Consider the following 18,749-nt stretch of genomic DNA (forward strand, 5'->3'; position numbering starts at 1 on the left):
TTTAAAAAAAAACAAATATTATTTGGTTATACATAATATTGATTTTTATGTTTGTTTTTTAAGATGAATTTTTTACTCTCATAATTTTATTTTATTTTATTTTTCTAGTAAAATATATGTTCAAACACACCGAGTTAAATCAAGCGACTAGATAGAAGGGCCCTCCTTACCAAAATATAGTACTGAATTTCTAGCCTTTCATCTCAATTCTCAATCATTTTCTGAATTATACCTATCCTCACAACAACTATTAATTTGTCGAGACATACAAATTAAATTTTAGTGGTTTAGATATTATTATAAAATATATACTCCTTATGATCATGATATGCACATTTTAAATGTTTTATTGCTTGACGAATTGAAGACCTTTTATCAAGATTAACTGTTAAATTTGTAATTGAATTTCAGAGATAACGATTTATGAAGAAATATCTATCTTCTTAAAAGAAAATTAGTAATTAAAAAATCGATTCTTAAACTTTGACCTAGAATAAGGAATTACGATCAGAAGGAAAATTGACTTGTGACCTCGATTTTATGGGTTCTGAACTTTTAGAACGATTATTTTTTTTAAGTGCTAATAATTGGATTTTAAAGTTATTGTGTACAAATTAATGTTGATTTTTTCATCACCATATGGCTCACAATGTAGGTCATTGATTAAAAAAAAATAGTTTTATGGCCTTTTTCTTTAATAAGAGATTCTCTTCGATTTTCAAAATATTTTCGAAAATATTTTTAAAAAAAAACAAAAATTACATTATGATAGGGTAAAAAAACAAAGATTTCATAAGGGACATTTCACACCTAATTAAAGGAGAGACAATTTCATCCACAATGTCTGACGGTAACTTCTTACCTTCTATTATTAGAGAAGAATTTTCGAAAAAAATAATTGTACAAATAAATTAGTAGAAGACTTTATTCGACCAAATCGCTCAAGTAATAATTAATGAATTTTATTATTGACTAGGACGAATGATGATGATTGATGATTATCAAAACATGGACAAGGAAGCTAGATTTTCGGATCACGCAAATGTCTAAATAAAGAATTGTATCAACTTTAAGTGTTTCATATTTAGCGATTTTAAAATGTACAAAAAAGAAGGGGAAAATACCTTCTTTTAAAAAAAAAAACAAATATTATTTGGTTATACATAATATTGATTTTTATGTTTGTTTTTTAAGATGAATTTTTTACTCTCATAATTTTATTTTATTTTATTTTTCTAGTAAAATATATGTTCAAACAAGTTAAATCAAGCGACTAGATAGAAGGGCCCTCCTTACCAAAATATAGTACTGAATTTCTAGCCTTTCATCTCAATTCTCAATCATTTTCTGAATTATACCTACCCTCACAACAACTATTAATTTGTCGAGACATACAAATTAAATTTTAGTGGTTTAGATATTATTATAAAATATATACTCCTTATGATCATGATATGCACATTTTAAATGTTTTATTGCTTGACGAATTGAAGACCTTTAATCAACTTCAAGTGTTAAATTTGTGATTGAATTTCAGAAATAACCATTCATGAAGAAATATCTATTTTCTTAAAAGAAAATTAGTAATTAGAAAATCGATTCTGAAACTTTGACCTAGAATAAGGAATTATGATCAGAAGGAAAATTGACATGTGACCTCGATTTTGTGGGTTCTGTTTAAGTGCTAATAATTGGATTTTAAAGTTATTATGTATAAATTAATATTGATTTTTTCAACACAGATGCACTACGTGAGCAGAAGTTAATCAATTTGACCGAACTCAGATAGTCGGGCTTCTACCTCCGTCACTAGGTGGTTAAATCTGGTGGAATGAGTTTACTAGTCCGGTGGTGCCCATCGATGAAGGTAGCACCACAAAAACATTGATGTGTGTAAATATGCAGGGGCGAATTTATTGGGAAGATTTATGAAATACGCGAACTCGTGATCTCTTCATAAATTAGATATTTTATATAGTTATTTTGTTAATTATTTAGTATTAATTGTCGGCACCATGCTTCAAGAAGAATTGGTTTTGACAATCTAAAAGAACAAAAAATGTTTGAAAACTACATTTAATAGATCATTTTGAACCTATGAAAAACATAAGGGATCACTTTTTCATTTTTCTAGTCGGTTGGTCAAAAAAAATATTTCGTAAATTATTTTTTTTAAGAAAATAAGTTTTTTTAGAAATGAGAAAAATGACTTTTTCAGCGGTCAAAATTGAAAAAATAAGTTTCTTAACTGATATTCAACATTGATTGACGTGCTCCTTCTCACACTCCAACCCATCAGTACATCTTCACAACAACTTAGTAGCCCCCCCACCCAACAATCAGTACATCTTCACCTCAAACTAGTAGCCCCCCCCCCCCATGCATCCTCACCACCTGACACTCCCTATCCCCACCTCCCCACAATATTTATATTTAGATTATAATACACGAATACTTTTATGATATTGCCCGTAAAATGGTTTCTTATTATTTCACTAAGAATTGTTCCTTTTTTATTACTCGTGAATTTAAAATATATAACATGTTAGATAGTTACGATTTCTATCAGATTGTGAATTAGTATTTATCAAAGGATTACATGCAATTACCTACATAGGATTTGACTGTATCGATGCATAAAACTTAAACTAAAAAACAGATTTCGAGGAAATTCTTCTAATCCTTCAATTTAAAATGAACAATATATAAGAAATGGCATAAAATTAAAAAGAACTTGTAATATATTATTTCTTACAAGGTTTTAAAAGAGGTCCTATACTCTGCGCAATAACAACTTTAAACAACATATAAACAAACAAATAAAACAAGACAAGGAACAATTGGCAATTTGTAATTCATGAATGGAGTCCACAAGTAGGGAAATAGAAAGATTTTAAGATTTTTTTCCAAGATGACTGTATCCATCGTGATTGTATTTATATATAACGTCAATAATACGAGCAAGTAAAACAGTGCATGACTATTTTAGATAGCATCTTCAATGACTATGACAAAAATTGAGAAAATATATCCTTCAATTGATGAATATCAAGAAAATAAGATGTTACAAAAGTTATGTTACCACATTCAATATGAGGGGTCGTTTGGTTGTTGACTGGAGTCACACAAGAATATTAATAGTACATGAATTAGTTATATAAAATTTAGTATTATAATTCGAAATATATATATCATTCAAAAATAGTTGTTTCCTATGTCAGTTCAAAAATATTCATAGATTAATACAAAAGGAAGTATTGACATGAACACATTCATTATTCTTTTCTCCTATTTTCTTCGTTCTTTTATGTCCGGCTATTTGAAGCTGGTAGTGAGAAGGAAGAATCAACGATTGACTAATAAAGATTAATTTTGAATAAAGAATTAATAATTTTGATACTTAATAAAGAATTAAGAGAAAAAAATTGATACTTAATAAAGAATTAAGAGAAAAAAATTGATACTTAATAAGGTCATGCCCTTGATGCTACTAGGCGTAATTTGGATATTGAAGTTGATTGATTATTTTTTTTAAATATAGTAGTTAGTACTAGTAGGTTTCGAAAGGTAAATCGTCATTCTTTCTTGTCTAACAACAAACTAAACAATGCGGAAGAAATAACCTATAATTTGAAAGTCAATGTACCAAAACATTCTAACAATGAACCAAGTCTAAACAAGAAAGAGATACAACCCCAACTAATGAACTAATCAACTAGCTAAAACAAATGTCTAAGTCCGGAAATGGTGGACATAGACGAAAGAGAATCCCATGGCAGCCCGGAAGAATTGGCTCACCCTTGAATTTGAAGCGACGATCACTGATCTTCTAAGCGAGGTCTGTCAATAGCCGCTTGAAGATGCCCTGTACTCAACAAAAATAAGAGCAAGTGCAGTATCAGTACACAACAACAGTGTACTGGTAAGATCACGCGGCTATCCCATTAGTGCAACATAAGAAAGTCAAGACAACATTATAATCACATGCATATATATCAACATATACAATATTATCAACATTTACGAACAACGAACAACTTCACATTATATATCAAATCATTGGTCCTCTCATGGAACCCAAACCCAAACAGTTAGCATGCCAGAATGTGGCAACCAATCCCATATTTATGCCGGAATGTGGCAACCGATCCCATTTTTATGCCGGAACGTGGCAACCGATCCTAGTTATGTCGGAACGTGGCAACAGATCCATTCAACACACCACAATCACAATCACAAGTATATCATCAAGATCATACATTTAAGTCATGATTTCATGGCAATCATCATTCCTCTATCTCTTCTACAACAAGTGTGATCAACATTGCAACATTCATGCATATACAAGTATCATAATGATGCAAAAACAAACATACATCACACAATCATAGAATCACAACCATCACCTACCTCGAAACAAGCTTGAAACCCTAAGAAACTTGATCCTTCCTTTTTCGGATTCGTTCCGCTTGTTCTTGGTCTACAAACAATAAATATAATACGGGAATCAATAAACAATCACTAATTACCCGAATTACTAACAAATCTATGAACCTTAGATCATACCCATGATCCCAATTATCCAAATTAGGGTTGTTTCCACCATAGAATCTATAACAAAACCCTCCCTCATCAATATTCACCCATTCTACTACGTTCTATGGATCGAAAATGGATCCGGAGAGCGAAAAACTTACCTTTAGTCTCAAGAATGGTGAAAAATGAGTAGGAGTCGCCTAGGGTTCGTTCCTTAGCTCTAAAAAATGAAAAGTGCATAATGAGGTCGTTTAGGGGTTTATTAACGACTTTAATTCGCGTCGAGCCCGCCACAGTGGCAAAACCCAGCGCCAAGGCTGTATTCTCGAGACAGAGAGCTAATTCAAGAATTTCAAAATCCCTACCTCTAACCAACGATGCTCAGAAAAAAACCCTTTACGCCAAGATCGATTCCGAGAATTCTACTCGCCTAAATTCAATGTCGTAAAGTCGTATGGATTCCTTAACGAGTTATCTAACCACTCATGCAATCAAAATCATAAATACTTCACCCGATTGTTACTAGATTTACCTTCACCTCGATGACTCCGTCTAAATCTGGACAAGGTTGGAAAAATCTAAATACTACGAAAAAGTTTTCCAGCCTCAAATTTCCCCCGTTGAATTTTCTATAACGACGGGAACAGGTCGTTACAGAAAATCCTCATGATAGCGATTTCAATCGAGAATGGAGTTGATAATGTAGAAAATTATAAATCCTCATGTCACATGTACCAATCTGAATTGAAAATAGTCGGGATAGCTCAGTTGATACTTATCAGGTCACACCTGTTATACCCCATTTTAACTCAAGGTCAAAATGTGTTCAACATATTGGTGATTTCCAAATTATTAACTAACTTAAGAAGTCACCACCTAATTAATTACAGTGAATTAGAGCACCTAAAATGATTAAGTTATTATCTAAAGTTAACTTCATTTTAAGGTCTACTAAATATGAAATTTTATGTAAGAGTTCTAGTTATCCTAAAGGGAAGGGGTTAAGCATCCTTTAAGATCCGTTAAAGACGGTTACCGGTCTAACTTAGGTTAATTAAATAATTTTCAGAGAAAAGTATATCATAAATTAGAACTAAGTGCAGATTAACATTGAGATAGACTGACAATGTCTAAGATTAGAAAAAAAAAAAACTTTTAAGTATAAAATTTATAAAAAAAAAAGATTTCATTCCAACTTTTTAAAAGGTTGCCAAATTAGTATTTTTATTGAAAGGAAATCTAGTCGTTTTTTTTATGATTCAAATGAGCGTAAAGGAATATATAGAAAGTACATTTTTAGGGAAAGTACATTTTTTTTTTTTAATGTTAGTTTAACAAAAAATTCTAAAGAACAATGTGATTAAAGTTTCAGCAGCTTTAACAACCATTATTTGCTAAAAAAAAGTATCCCTATCATTGGAAACTTGTTCGTAAAACTTAAAAAAAAAAATCGGTACATTAGGGCTTAAAAAAAAACTATATTTTTATTTTAACAATCTATGTTTTGTACAAAAAAATTTGCACTTTGAACTCTTAATGAAAGTCGTATTTTACACACCAAAAATCTGCATTTTTGCTATTTAGAAAGGCTGTATGTCTGCATTTTTAAAACCCTTTAAAAATATCTTTTTTTTTGCTACAAATATGCGCTTTTATACTCAAAGATGTGCACTTTTTCAGCTATCAAGAAACAACATTTTGACACCAAAATTTGTACATTACAAGCTCAAAGACTTCTCTTTTATAGTCTATCAAACACCCTTTCTTTTGACGCCAAATTCTGCCATTTAGAAGTTGCCATGATAGCAAAAATTATAACCTAAAAATATTTGTTAACGCAAATAATTTGCAAAAAATAAATTTCTCTTCCTTCCATTTTCGTGGAAAGTTGAAACCTGAAATATTCTCAATTATGATTAACTAAGAAAAATTGATATTTTACGCTACTCTAAACAATATTGAAACTTATTCTTAAAGGATCTGGGGGGCTAAATGGTCTATGTCTCAATATAGTTTACACCTAAACTATCTTATATAAAAGGGATAAGGGTCTGAAAAATACCCCAACTTTGGTCGAATTTGTTGTTGCGATACTAAACTTTCATAAGGACCTATTACATCCCTAGACTATTTAATACCGTATTTTTTACCCCCTGAACTATTTAATAGTGTATTTTAAAAGTATATGTGTGTCCACGTGGACACATTACTATTTATAATTTTGCATTATTTTTTATGTCCACGTGGGCAAATATATATGTTTAAAATACGGTATTAAATAGTCTAGGGAGGTAATAGGTCTTCATGAAAGTTTAGTATCACAACAGCAAATTCGACCAAAGTTGGGGTATTTTTCAAACCCTTATCCCTATATAAAAAGAGGAAATACTATCAAAGAAAACTAAAACACATTAAAAAGGATGTTAGTCATAGCAAAAAAAACATATACAAAAATGCAAGATTAGATAAGGGAAAGTGGCGTTGGATTCATTTCTAAGAGACCAACATAGCTGCGAGACTCCAACTAGGAGGTGTGAATGCGACGTTTAATGCATATCTACATACTTGTAAAATATAACTTCACAACAATATCCCTTACTCTTAACAAGATTTAATTAATTTTAATAACATTAAATTCATTAGTCTAAACTCAAAACAATTTTTTCTCTTTTTCTTTTTCGTAAAACAAAGGAGAAAGAGTTTAATACCAAGAAAAATGAGTCCTTGGAAACATAATTTCTGAAATAAAACAGAGCCCAAACATTTGATTTTAACAAAGCAATTATCACACCACGACAATTAGAATCAGTGATCAACTCAGGTCATGACGTATATTTACTTATCATAATCCCAAAACACAACAGTACTGAAATACAAATTCATCCATATCTCGTGGAATGGAAAATTTTTTAAGAGAATAAACGTTACTGACCTATTTACTGGGGGCGTTTTCGGTCGAAGATCTATGCTCGAATACGAAGACGAGGTTAAGTCCATTCAAATTCAAAATCGCAGCAACAAAATGAAGAACAAAATTTTAAAACTAGGTGTGATAGCTTTTAGGGTAGACGAGTAGCTGATAACTTCTTGTACAAGTATTTATAGGGAGAAAAACACAGTTTATGAGCAGGAGTTTGAATTTTTATATTTGTCAAAAAAAACAAACCTTCAAATCCAAACGTTTGAAGCCCTTAGGATAAGATTTACAAGAGCCACATGATTGAGATGACATTGGCGTGAAGATAGAGTACCTACCCTCTGCTTATTGTTGACAAAATACGCTACTTTTCCAAAAAAAATGAAAGAGGAGACATGATCATGTGCGGCTGCTAAGGGAAAAGAGTACAGGAGATTGAAACATAAAGAGATTTGGATAAATTTGAAAAATAAGGATAGTTGGGCTGCTGTGTTTTTGGGTCTTTTTTGGATAAATTTAGTAGTTCGGAAGGCTGAATAATTTTTGGGTCTCAAAATGAATCAAATTTTGTTGCCCAATTAGCTGAAATAGTTTTCGGGTCGTTCATTCTTTAAATCATGAATTCTTTCGAGCTTCTAATTTAATAACTAATATAACATATAATTAGTATGTAGAAAAAATAAAAATACTAATATTATAAATTTTGCTAATGAATTAGGAAGATATTAACTTGTGACTAATTTAAAAAGTAAGAAACTGAAATAGGATGACGACAATCGATATGTTTAACAAAAGGGGTGTAAAAAGTGGTAATATAATTTTACATACAATTTTAGTAGTAAGTATAGAATTATGACATAATGGTAACAAAAGTAATGATAAATAGTCGTTGTAGTAAGAATAGTATATGAAGAAAAATGATTTGCTACATTATTAATTTAGAAGCTCGAAAACAATAAATTAGAAGAAATGAGGGTCAAAATTGGGTGTCAACAACACCCTTGGATAATATATACTTGGATATTGTTGAAGCTGATTGAATTTATTTTTTTTCTTTAAAATAATAGTTTAGTAGTAGTTTTTGAAAGCTAAATTTACTTGAGGAAAAAAATGAAGATATGCAGGTAAAAAATATTATTTCACTTGACATATGATTCAAATATAAAATTTTAATGTTTATAAACAAGAAGCTGGAATAGCTCAGTTGGTTAGAGCGTGTGGCTGTTAACCACAAGGTCGGAGGTTCAAGCCCTCCTTCTAGCGTTTCCTTTTTCATTTTATTTTTTTTTGGTTTTCCTCCTGGTGTTTTGTACCTACATTAGAGCTTGACTATTCGGAATTCGCGCCACGTAGGGCACCATTCGGGGGGGAATCACTCCCTACTAAGGATTTTTCTATATCCAGGTTTTCCACTCGATGTTCAATACCCGCAGTTCTGACTATTCTGAATTTGCGCCATGTAGGGCGGGGGAATCACTCCCTGCTAAGGCTTTTTCTATATCCAAGGCTCAAACCCGAGACCTCTGATTAACATAAAAAACAACCACATCCGCTTCTCCACGTCTGTTGGTGGTACTATTTGAGGAAACATTACCATATACATAACAAAATACTACTCCAATTATTTTTTACCAAACATTTAACATGCCTTGTTTCACTTAATTATGGCATGTAACATGTTTTGATCATCAAGATAAAGGAAATTGTCACATTTAATTCCAATTACAGTACTTATTTTATTAAATAAATGGTATCTCAATGTTAACTGAAACATGTACTAGATGTTATTACATGTTATTATAGTATGGTGCACGAGCTTCTAAAAGAAATCTGTCAAAACACAATTCAATGTGCTTCTTGCTTATTCTTTTTAAACAAGAATCAAAACAAAAGATCGGATGTATTTATTCAGATCAGATCATAAATAAGAAACAAAATCGCATATTCTTTTTTTCCAACAAACATAGATTAATTTAATAAACGAGTGGATCAAATTAAATGTGTTGGTTGGATCATATTTGAAAAAGAAACTCTATCAATCTTTAGGATGACTAAATACAATACCAACATGACTAAATAGTTCTAGTCCACCATGAAGTGCAAGTCCCCAAGTCCACATAGTTGTAACTAGAAATGACACCAAGTAGCCACATGATTGTTACATATAATTTCATAATATATTATATGTATAAATATAATGTTTGGATAGGTTATATTATTTTTCGTTGTTTTATAATGCCTCACACTGAAAATGATAGATTAACATTTTAATCTGATATTCAAGAGATAATTAAGCACTTTAACTTTGAGGGCTCGTTTGGTGTGAGGTATAATAACAAATAGTCCCGGGATTAAATTATAGTACCGCTTATTTTGTTGTTTGGTTGGCAAGTTCGGGATAACTTATCCCGGGATTAATAATTAGTACCGGGATAAGTTATCCCTCTCCTTGGGTGGTATAGTAATCCCGGGATAACTTATCCCGGGATAAAATAGGTAAATGACAAAAATGTCTCTTTCAACCCTTTTGTTATATCACTTTTTACATTAATGAAGGGCATTTTTGTAAACAAATAAATTGTTCTTAAAATTTATTATTTTGAATACAACAAACCAAACACTCAATAAAAAATAATCCCAACACAACTTATCCCATCATAACTAATCCCAACATAACTTATCCCAACATAACTTATCCCATCATAACTCATTTTCAAACCAAACGACCCCTGAGGATCCACGTCTAAACACTTCAATATGTCTTCACTATTAGTTAAACACTTCAACTTATAAAATGATCGTCCAGACACCTCCAAAATCTATATGTCATCATCAGATTTCCATGAGACATGGTGAGGATGGATTGAGGTGTATACATATGCATTTTCAAAGTTGGAGTATATATATATATATATATATATATATATATATATATATATATATATTATGTTATTATTATTTCCATTTAAATTTTGTAGTACATATATGCATATTTTCTTTTAATTAAAATTCTAATATAGTGTACTCTATTTTGATGTCAATTTTTCCAGAATCTTTTAAATAGTTCTGTCCTTCTGTCTTATGCACTGGTTTTATTCCAAATTAAAACATTTTTATCTTCTAGTCTAAGGACATTTCATTCTTCAATTCTGCTTCTTCCAAAAACAGAATAAAAGAACAACAATTTGTGGTCCTTCACTTAATTCGATTCCATTTTAATGTAGATATGTAGTACTTTTATTTTTATTTTTGAACCTCAGGATAACTCACAGTCGCTAAAATCTTTGTACTTCGACTAAGCACTTTGTGCGCACTAGGTAAATCTCTATTGTGTAATAGCCTACAAACGGAAAGAGGATGTAAACCACAAGGAGTATGAGCAGTGGCGGAGCCAAAATTTTGATCAAGGGGTGTCAAAATATAAAGAAGCAAAATTGCATAGAAGTCAAGGAGTGTCAACATGTAATATATATACATCGAAAAAAATCATATCTAGGTACACAGTGTAATTTTCGACGAAGGGGTGTCGGTCGACACCTCTCAAGTGTATGTGGCTCCGCCACTAAGTATGAGATAGGTTCGACTCAGAAGGCATTGAGGGGGATCGATTCTGGATCATCCATATGGATAACCACCCTCCAAACCAACTGAGTCATCTCGAATGACGATATATAGTATTTTGACACACATTTTACTTAAAGATTTGTTAAAGCTACCGTACTTTCTATATATAAAATAATATGTATATATATTTATATTTTATAAAATATTGTAACCAAAACAATTATACCTTACAAAAGGGAGTGTACATAATCAGAAATGGATGTATAGTACTCCCTCCGTCCCTATTTAGTTGTCCATATTTCCTTTTTTAGTTGTTCCTATTTAGTTGTTCATTTTGATAAATCAAGAAAGGACAACAAATTTTTTCCTATTATACCCTTATTTACACTTCTTGAAAATTGTAAAAGTGTATGTTGTTTCTCTCCAATTTATTTCACTTGAATTCAAAGAAGTGGTTGTAATTTTGAAGTGAAAAGTTGTCATAAGGGTAAAATTGTAACTTCACTGTGCTAATCATTGTTACCTTAATCTGTGTGTCATTTCTAAAGCGGACAACTAAAAAGGGACAGAGGGAGTATTATATATGGGTTCCATTGAATCGTGTAAATTTAGCTTAGACACTATATACAATACTAATTGAATTATTAAATATAGTAGAATTTTTCCAACACTTTACTATAACAGTTTTTTTGTTTTTGTTTTTTTGGAATTGATTTTCTATGTGACATTATATTATATGTTCTCTACGATAATTAAAAAAATATATCCAAACAAATAATGTCATTATAAAGAAGTTTGACTATATTAAATTCCGAATCAAATAACTCAAATTGTAGGAAGTATAGTAATATTTCAAACACATAAAGTTCAAATCGTGTATCTTTCTCCCTATGTCCTAATTTACGCGACACAATTATAATTTTAAGAGTCAATCAAGTTTTTCTTTGATCGAAATTTCTTTCTATGCATTTTTAAATATTTTAGGTTGTTAATCGTCGTGGGCTATAATACTTTTTAGGGATAAAGCACAAATACCCCCTAGACTATGACCGAAATCTCAGAGACATATTTTAACTAAACTAAGGTCCTATTACTCCCGAACTCATTTTTATGTAATTTTATACACCTTTTGGTTTACGTGACACACTCCATGACTCCAGTTGAGGTGCGTGGGAGATATTTGGATGCCACGTAAGCCAAAAAGGTGTACAAATTTTTTTTAAAAATGAGTTTGAGGATAATAGGATCTTAGTTTAATTAAAGTGTGTTTCTGAGATTTCAGTGATAGTCTAGGGAATACTTATGCCTTATCCCTACTTTTTATATAATTTCAAAATATACAAATTTCTTTTTGGAAAAAAAAAACTCAAACTTTTTACACTATCAAAATTTATGAGCTTGAATCTCGAAATTTCAATCGGAACATAAGAGGGACTAATAGACAAGTAATATAAAGCCAAGGTAAATGGATAAGGATATTATTTGACAAGTGTCATACACTATGGCCTTATACTAATATTTCAAAATCAACACTTTGATCCAAAATATTGTCCCTCCAAAACCACAAACTCCATTTTCTTCTTCTTCTTGAAAATAAGAAAAAAATCTCACCTTTTTTGCTCATTTCACTTGTGATTTGTACACTTCTAGTTGTTTTTTTAATCTCTGCTGCAATGGCTGTAGCAGAGTTTATTCCTTCTTCTTCTTCTTCATTGACTAAAAAAGCCAGTTTTTATTCATCACAACTTTCTTATGTGTCAACTAAGATCTCTCATCAACGTCGATTAAGCTTTAAGCCTTTATCGAGAACTTCTCAAATATGTTGCTCTGTTACTTCTAAGTATGTTGTTTACTTTCTCTGTCTCAATTTATATGACTGTACTCTTCATTTTACTATGTCTCGAAAAGAATGTCATGTTTTTTCTCAATTAGAAATAACTAAACTTTGAACTTTTCGTTTTACGCACAATTGTCTATGATTTGTTTGTTTTTTGTTTCTTAAACTTTGTGTCCAGTCAAATTGTGACATGAATTGGGGTGAGGGATTATAATATTTGCCTTGCAATTGTGTTTTTGATTTTAATGATCTGATTGATCTCTGTTACTTCTAAGTATGTTGTTACTTTCTTGATTTATGTTATTTCCTTTGTCCCAATTTATACGACGTACTTTTCATTTTACTATGTCTTGAAAAGAATGTCATGTTTTCATAACTAAACTTTGAACTTCTAGTTTTACGCACAAATGTCTATGATTTGATTGTATTTCTTTCTTAAACTTCGTGTCCAGTCAAATCACGACATGAATTGGGATGAAGGAGTGTAAAATTTGCTTTGCAATTGTGTTTTCGATTTTAATGGTCTGATTTATGTTCATCTTGATTGATGTTGCAGGGAAGCACAAGCGCCGACTGTAGGGCAGACTGATGATCCAAAGAAGAAATCAGAGTGCTATGGAGTTTTCTGTCTTACTTATGATCTCAAGGCTGTAAGTTCTTCCATAGATACTCTGAATTTGATATAATATGAGATTGTTAAGTCCAAAGGCGGAGCTAGGATTTTGAATTTATGAGTTACGGATTATAAATTATTGATCACTTTCACTTAGATACCCTCATGTAATCAATCTAGAGCATATGGTTCAATGCGGTTTGAAATTAATGTTATAGTAACAAATTTCTTGAGTACATTTCAATTTATTTTTTATTTTATTTTTAACCCCCTAGGAGCTCCCACCCCTTTTGCTCCCTTGGTGACTCGAACTCGCAATCTTCGGGTTGGAAGTGAGGGGTGCTTACCATCCAAGCAACTCCCTCTCGTCGTACATTTCAATTTATATTTGGCATTAATCACTCTTTTTTTTCTTTCGGTTACCAGGAAGAAGAGACGTCTTCGTGGAAGAAAATGATAACTGTTTCTGTGTCTGGTGCTGCTGGGATGATTGCTAATCATCTTCTTTTCAAAGTAAGAAGACATTCATAATTTTATCGTAATTTAGAAACATTCATGGAAACAAAATATGGATAGTACTATTTGTGTAAGCAGTTATTAAGTCATGTTTCCTGATTATGAGAGTCTACAGGATCTATCATAATGTTGTAACTACCCCCATTCACCAGCATATCTGCAAAATGTGACCGCTCTATTCGGTTCCTCTCTTGAAGAATTACATATGTTATGGCTTGGCCCTCGAAAGACAATGCTTCTACTGAATGATATTATTATAGCATGAACCAATTATTTGACAATTGCTATCGAGCATTATGGTCAAACACACACCTGAAGTATCATTTTTTTGCGAGCTTCCCACCCCATGTATCAGTTGTTCCTTTTTCCTACCTGAACTATTACTATCTAAGTATTAAAACACACCTCAACTATCAAACGTTGCCTTTTCCTACCTGAACGTTGGTGATAGTTGAGTTGTGTTTTAATACATAGATAGTGATAGTTCAGGGGGAAAAAAGGAACGTACAATGATGGTTTGGGTATGATACTCACGAAAAACGATAGTTCAAGTGTGTTTTTGACCATTAACTCTTGCGTTTTACTTGTTCTTTACATCATTTGTTTTGATATCTCAGCTTGCATCTGGTGAGGTTTTTGGGCCAGATCAACCTATTGCATTAAGGTTATTGGGGTCTGAGCGGTCAATCCAAGCTCTTGAAGGTATGTCCCCGTTTTCTATCGACCTTAGTCTCTCTTCAGAATCTCTGTCTCTCTATGTATATATGGTTCTAGTCCATGTCAATAAGACCTTATTAGCTTATCCTTCTTTAACTGGTGACTTTACTTGTTCGTCGCCTAGGAGCTATGTTGCTTGGATTTTCCAAACAATGTCATCGCACCCGTGTTGTATCTACAGCTATCTCAGCTTCCGTCAATGAAATTGAATTGTAACAAGTAATCTAAAAACTTTTTACTACAAAGTTCATTGATCATTTAACTTGATTAGTTAGATTACATATTTACATTGTTGACAATAGAAATTATTTTTCAACAACAAAAAAATGTACTCGTACGTACTTCCCAATCCTAAAATTTATCTGATATCAGATTCGACCTCTAGATTTGCACCTATACCCGAGCAACATAGCCTTGGATACATACACATGTATGTGGTCTGCCATTAGGTGTTAATGACCTTTGTAATGTTCTGATTCTGGACTTGCTTTCACTTATATTCATAGTCGTTATCAAGTCTCGTTTGATTATTTTCAACCCTGCTTTGATTTGATTTACTTGAGTCGAGGGTCTACTATAATCACATGTTTATATGCAGGAGTTGCTATGGAACTAGAGGACTCTTTGTATCCTTTGCTTAGGGAGGTGAATATAGGTATTGATCCGTATGAGGTGTTCCAGGATGCAGAATGGGCACTTCTCATTGGTGCAAAGCCTCGAGGTCCCGGTATGGAACGAGCTGGCTTATTGGATATAAACGGTCAAATCTTCGCTGAACAGGTTTCTTCTTCTTGTTCTCCTAAGATATAGAGTTTTCGGGAAAATGACAAAAATTAGTCCTTTATGGTTGGAGGTTGGTCTAAATTAACAGCTTTAATCCTTCATGTTTGAAAAGAACTGAGCAGTGTTGGCTTTCGTTAGGTTTGAAACACATGATGATCGTTACATTTATTCGAATTGGCTCCTGAGAAGCACGTGAATCGTTTATACTGTTAAAAGACAACAAGACGAAGTTCTTCCAATTCATTTCCCCCAATTTACTTGGTTTTGTTTTAGTTACGCTGTCTGCTTTCAGTGCTGTCTAGTTTATTTTTACTGCTGGCCTGGTTTTTCTTAAGGTACAAATCGAGGAAATGAGTTTTAAACCTCCGTCCTGATTGTTTCTTCAGTTTAAACAGCTCACGTGCTTCTCACGAGTCAATCCTGTGAAATATAACTACCATCATATGACTAAAATCTCAAACATAACAACAACGACAACATACTCAGTATAGTTCCACAAGTGGAGTCTAAGGAGGGTAGGACGTATGCAAACCTTACCCCTACCTTTGTGGGGTAGAGAAGTCGTTTTCAATACACCCTCGACTCAAACATAAGCGACTATTTTTTATCATTTTCTCTAAAGCTCTATGGTTTTTGAAGGCCAAAAGGATAAAAAATTCGAATCAATATTTTGCGTTGTTTGTCAAATGATTACAGGGGAAAGCTCTCAATGCCGTTGCATCGCGAAATGTCAAAGTGATAGTTGTGGGAAACCCTTGCAATACCAAGTAATGAACTGTCTCATCTGTTTTTTCCTATTTTCATTCTGTTAATTTGCTAATGTATTTTTTTCTGTTCCTTTTCAAGTGCATTGATTTGTTTGAAAAATGCTCCAAATATACCAGCAAAGAACTTTCATGCCTTGACGAGGTTAGATGAAAATAGAGCCAAATGTCAGGTATATAACAGTCTAATCTCTCGTTCCATGATTCATTTCGCGTATAGTCGTTTAACTTATCCAACATAACAGTAAAGTCGCAAAACTACTTCTGATAATATCTGAATGTTACCTCTATGACAGAAAAAAACACTAAATTATGCCTACTATTACAGTAAAATCACAGAACTATTTTTTCTCGCGTTGAAGTAACTGAATTTTATCCAATGTAACAGTGAAGTCACGAAATAAAAAATCATGACTTCATTGCTATGGTAGGCTATGTTGCTTGGACTCTCCAAAAATGTTGTCGCGAACATCTTGGATCCTTTGAAAATGCACTACTTTAGGATTTGACATGCACCGCGACATTTTTAAAGAGTCCAAGCAATATAGATAAAGTAGGTAAATTTCAGCGACCATGTGTGAAATTAAACCCCCCCTTTTCATGATGAACAAAGAAGTTATTAAGACAATATCTCATGGTTTTGTGCAGCTAGCTCTAAAAGCTGGAGTCTTTTATGACAAAGTATCTAATGTTACCATTTGGGGCAATCACTCAACCACTCAGGTAATTATGTTTCATCGGCCGGAGATTGGACTGTTGGTTTATTTATATGGACTTGGGCAATCCTCCACACGTGAGCTAGCTTTTGGAGTTGAGTTAGGCTCAAGTGTCATATCCTTACATGGTATCAAAGCTAGGTCTCTCCCTGTTTGGGCTCCCGATCCATGCTCGAACGTGAAGGGGGTGTTAGACTGAGTTAGAGCCCCATATTGATTGGGGAATGGATGGGTGATCTGCTTATATGGACTCGGGCAAATCCTTCTCTTATGACCTAGCTTTCAGGGTTAAGTTAAGCTCAAGTGTCGTATTTACATTACTAACATCATGGTTAATCTATTTGCGATCAGGTTCCGGACTTTTTAAATGCTAAAATTAATGGATTGCCAGTCAAAGAGGTGATCAAAGACACTAAATGGTTAGAGGAAGAGTTCACTGTAAAAGTCCAAAAGGTAAAAATATCAATTTCAATGTTGTTTTTTGGCAAGCACACGTACTACGAGATCAACTAAGAAGGTACCAGGAGGCGTATATATCCCCCGCCACCTGGCATCCCTTTCGGATACCACACCTGCTGCACCAACTCAATCATCAATTACAATGTCGTAACTAAGTTAATTTTGCAGAGAGGTGGTGTACTTATTCAGAAATGGGGAAGATCTTCAGCTGCATCAACTGCTGTGTCGATAGTCGATGCAATAAGGTCTCTTGTCACTCCTACACCTGAAGGAGATTGGTTTTCTACTGGAGTAAGTTTCATCTAACTCTTCGTTCTATAAGAAATGAGCTTAATTAGAGGCACAACCATGATTTGACGTTTATCTGTTCTGAATTTGCTATCGAACTCATAGACCAACTCATTTGAAGCGCGAACCATGGAATTAAATGTCTTTTATATCCACTTACATGTCAATGTTAGTTTTCAGAATCTCTTGTTGTATAATTTTGCTACAAATGTGTAGGTATATACAAATGGAAATCCTTATGGGATAGCAGAGGATATAGTTTTCAGTATGCCTTGTAGGTCAAAAGTAAGTTTTTTTTCTCCCTAAATTCCTATTTTATCTGATCGAATACTAAGTATATACTATCATGAGCTCAAAAATACTTATCGTTTACAGGGAGATGGTGATTATGAACTCGTAAAAGAAGTAATATTTGATGATTACCTTTGGAACCGTATAAAAAAGGTACTCCTTCTCTCTCTTGTTTCGGATTTTAGATGAGATGATCACATAACTAAACATATGATTGAAAGGGCGTGTTGAGACATAATAACACTACGTTACTAAAATTTTCAGTCAGAAGATGAGTTGCTCGCGGAGAAAAGATGTGTTGCCCATCTTACAGGAGAGGTGAGTTTTTTTACAGCAATGAGATTGTTTCTTCTTTGTCTCGGAATGGACTAAAAGTCGGGTTTTTTTTTTCTCCGTTTTGTAGGGTATCGCGGTCTGTGATCTGCCCGGAGATACAATGCTTCCCGGAGAGATGTAAAAAACAGCAAACCATTTTGCAGAATGTATTTTTACAGATTATGTTGAAGAACTTGCATAGATAAAGGATAATGCAAGTGTTGTTTGTAATTTGTGCACCATTGATTAATCAGTCTTACAAGGGAGATAATAAATGAGACACAAAAGTATCAGTATTATTCTAATCGAGTTGATTCCATGATTATAAGTTCATTCCGTACTAGAGTGGTCCAGAATATGGTTATATACATCAGACTCCTATGTACAATCAAATATAGCAGGACCACTTATGGCTACTTATAGAAGAATTAAG

The 18,749-nt window shown here is 32.7% G+C and overlaps 1 protein-coding gene and 1 non-coding gene across 2 annotated transcripts; both read left to right on the forward strand.

Annotated features, from left to right (window-relative positions):
• The first annotated feature begins 8,642 nt into the window (after positions 1 to 8,642).
• TRNAN-GUU (transfer RNA asparagine (anticodon GUU)) lies at positions 8,643 to 8,716 on the forward strand. The gene has a single exon. It is a non-coding gene; the product is annotated as a tRNA-Asn (tRNA).
• A 3,792-nt stretch (positions 8,717 to 12,508) lies between these two features.
• Positions 12,509 to 18,614, forward strand: LOC125837028 (malate dehydrogenase [NADP], chloroplastic-like). The gene is made up of 14 exons (XM_049516163.1): positions 12,509 to 12,857; positions 13,411 to 13,504; positions 13,894 to 13,980; positions 14,601 to 14,685; positions 15,299 to 15,480; positions 16,180 to 16,250; positions 16,330 to 16,420; positions 16,896 to 16,970; positions 17,315 to 17,416; positions 17,591 to 17,713; positions 17,927 to 17,995; positions 18,086 to 18,154; positions 18,266 to 18,319; positions 18,405 to 18,614. The coding sequence occupies exons 1-14, from the start codon at positions 12,691 to 12,693 to the stop codon at positions 18,456 to 18,458; spliced, it is 1,323 nt and encodes a 440-aa protein (XP_049372120.1). The 5' UTR covers positions 12,509 to 12,690; the 3' UTR covers positions 18,459 to 18,614.
• Positions 18,615 to 18,749: the final 135 nt, after the last annotated feature.

This window comes from Solanum verrucosum, unplaced genomic scaffold (assembly GCF_900185275.1).
Source record: "Solanum verrucosum unplaced genomic scaffold, falcon-dt-bn FXZP01000165.1, whole genome shotgun sequence".
NCBI lineage: Eukaryota > Viridiplantae > Streptophyta > Magnoliopsida > Solanales > Solanaceae > Solanum > Solanum verrucosum.

Bases quoted from the DNA above. Each gene is read 5' to 3' on its own strand.
- LOC125837028 (XM_049516163.1), top strand. From the start codon at position 12,691: ATGGCTGTAGCAGAGTTTATTCCTTCTTCTTCTTCTTCATTGACTAAA. The intron at 13,505-13,893 runs GTAAGTTCTTCC...TTCGGTTACCAG, and splicing joins TTACTTATGATCTCAAGGCT to GAAGAAGAGACGTCTTCGTG. The intron at 16,421-16,895 runs GTATATAACAGT...GGTTTTGTGCAG, and splicing joins AAAATAGAGCCAAATGTCAG to CTAGCTCTAAAAGCTGGAGT.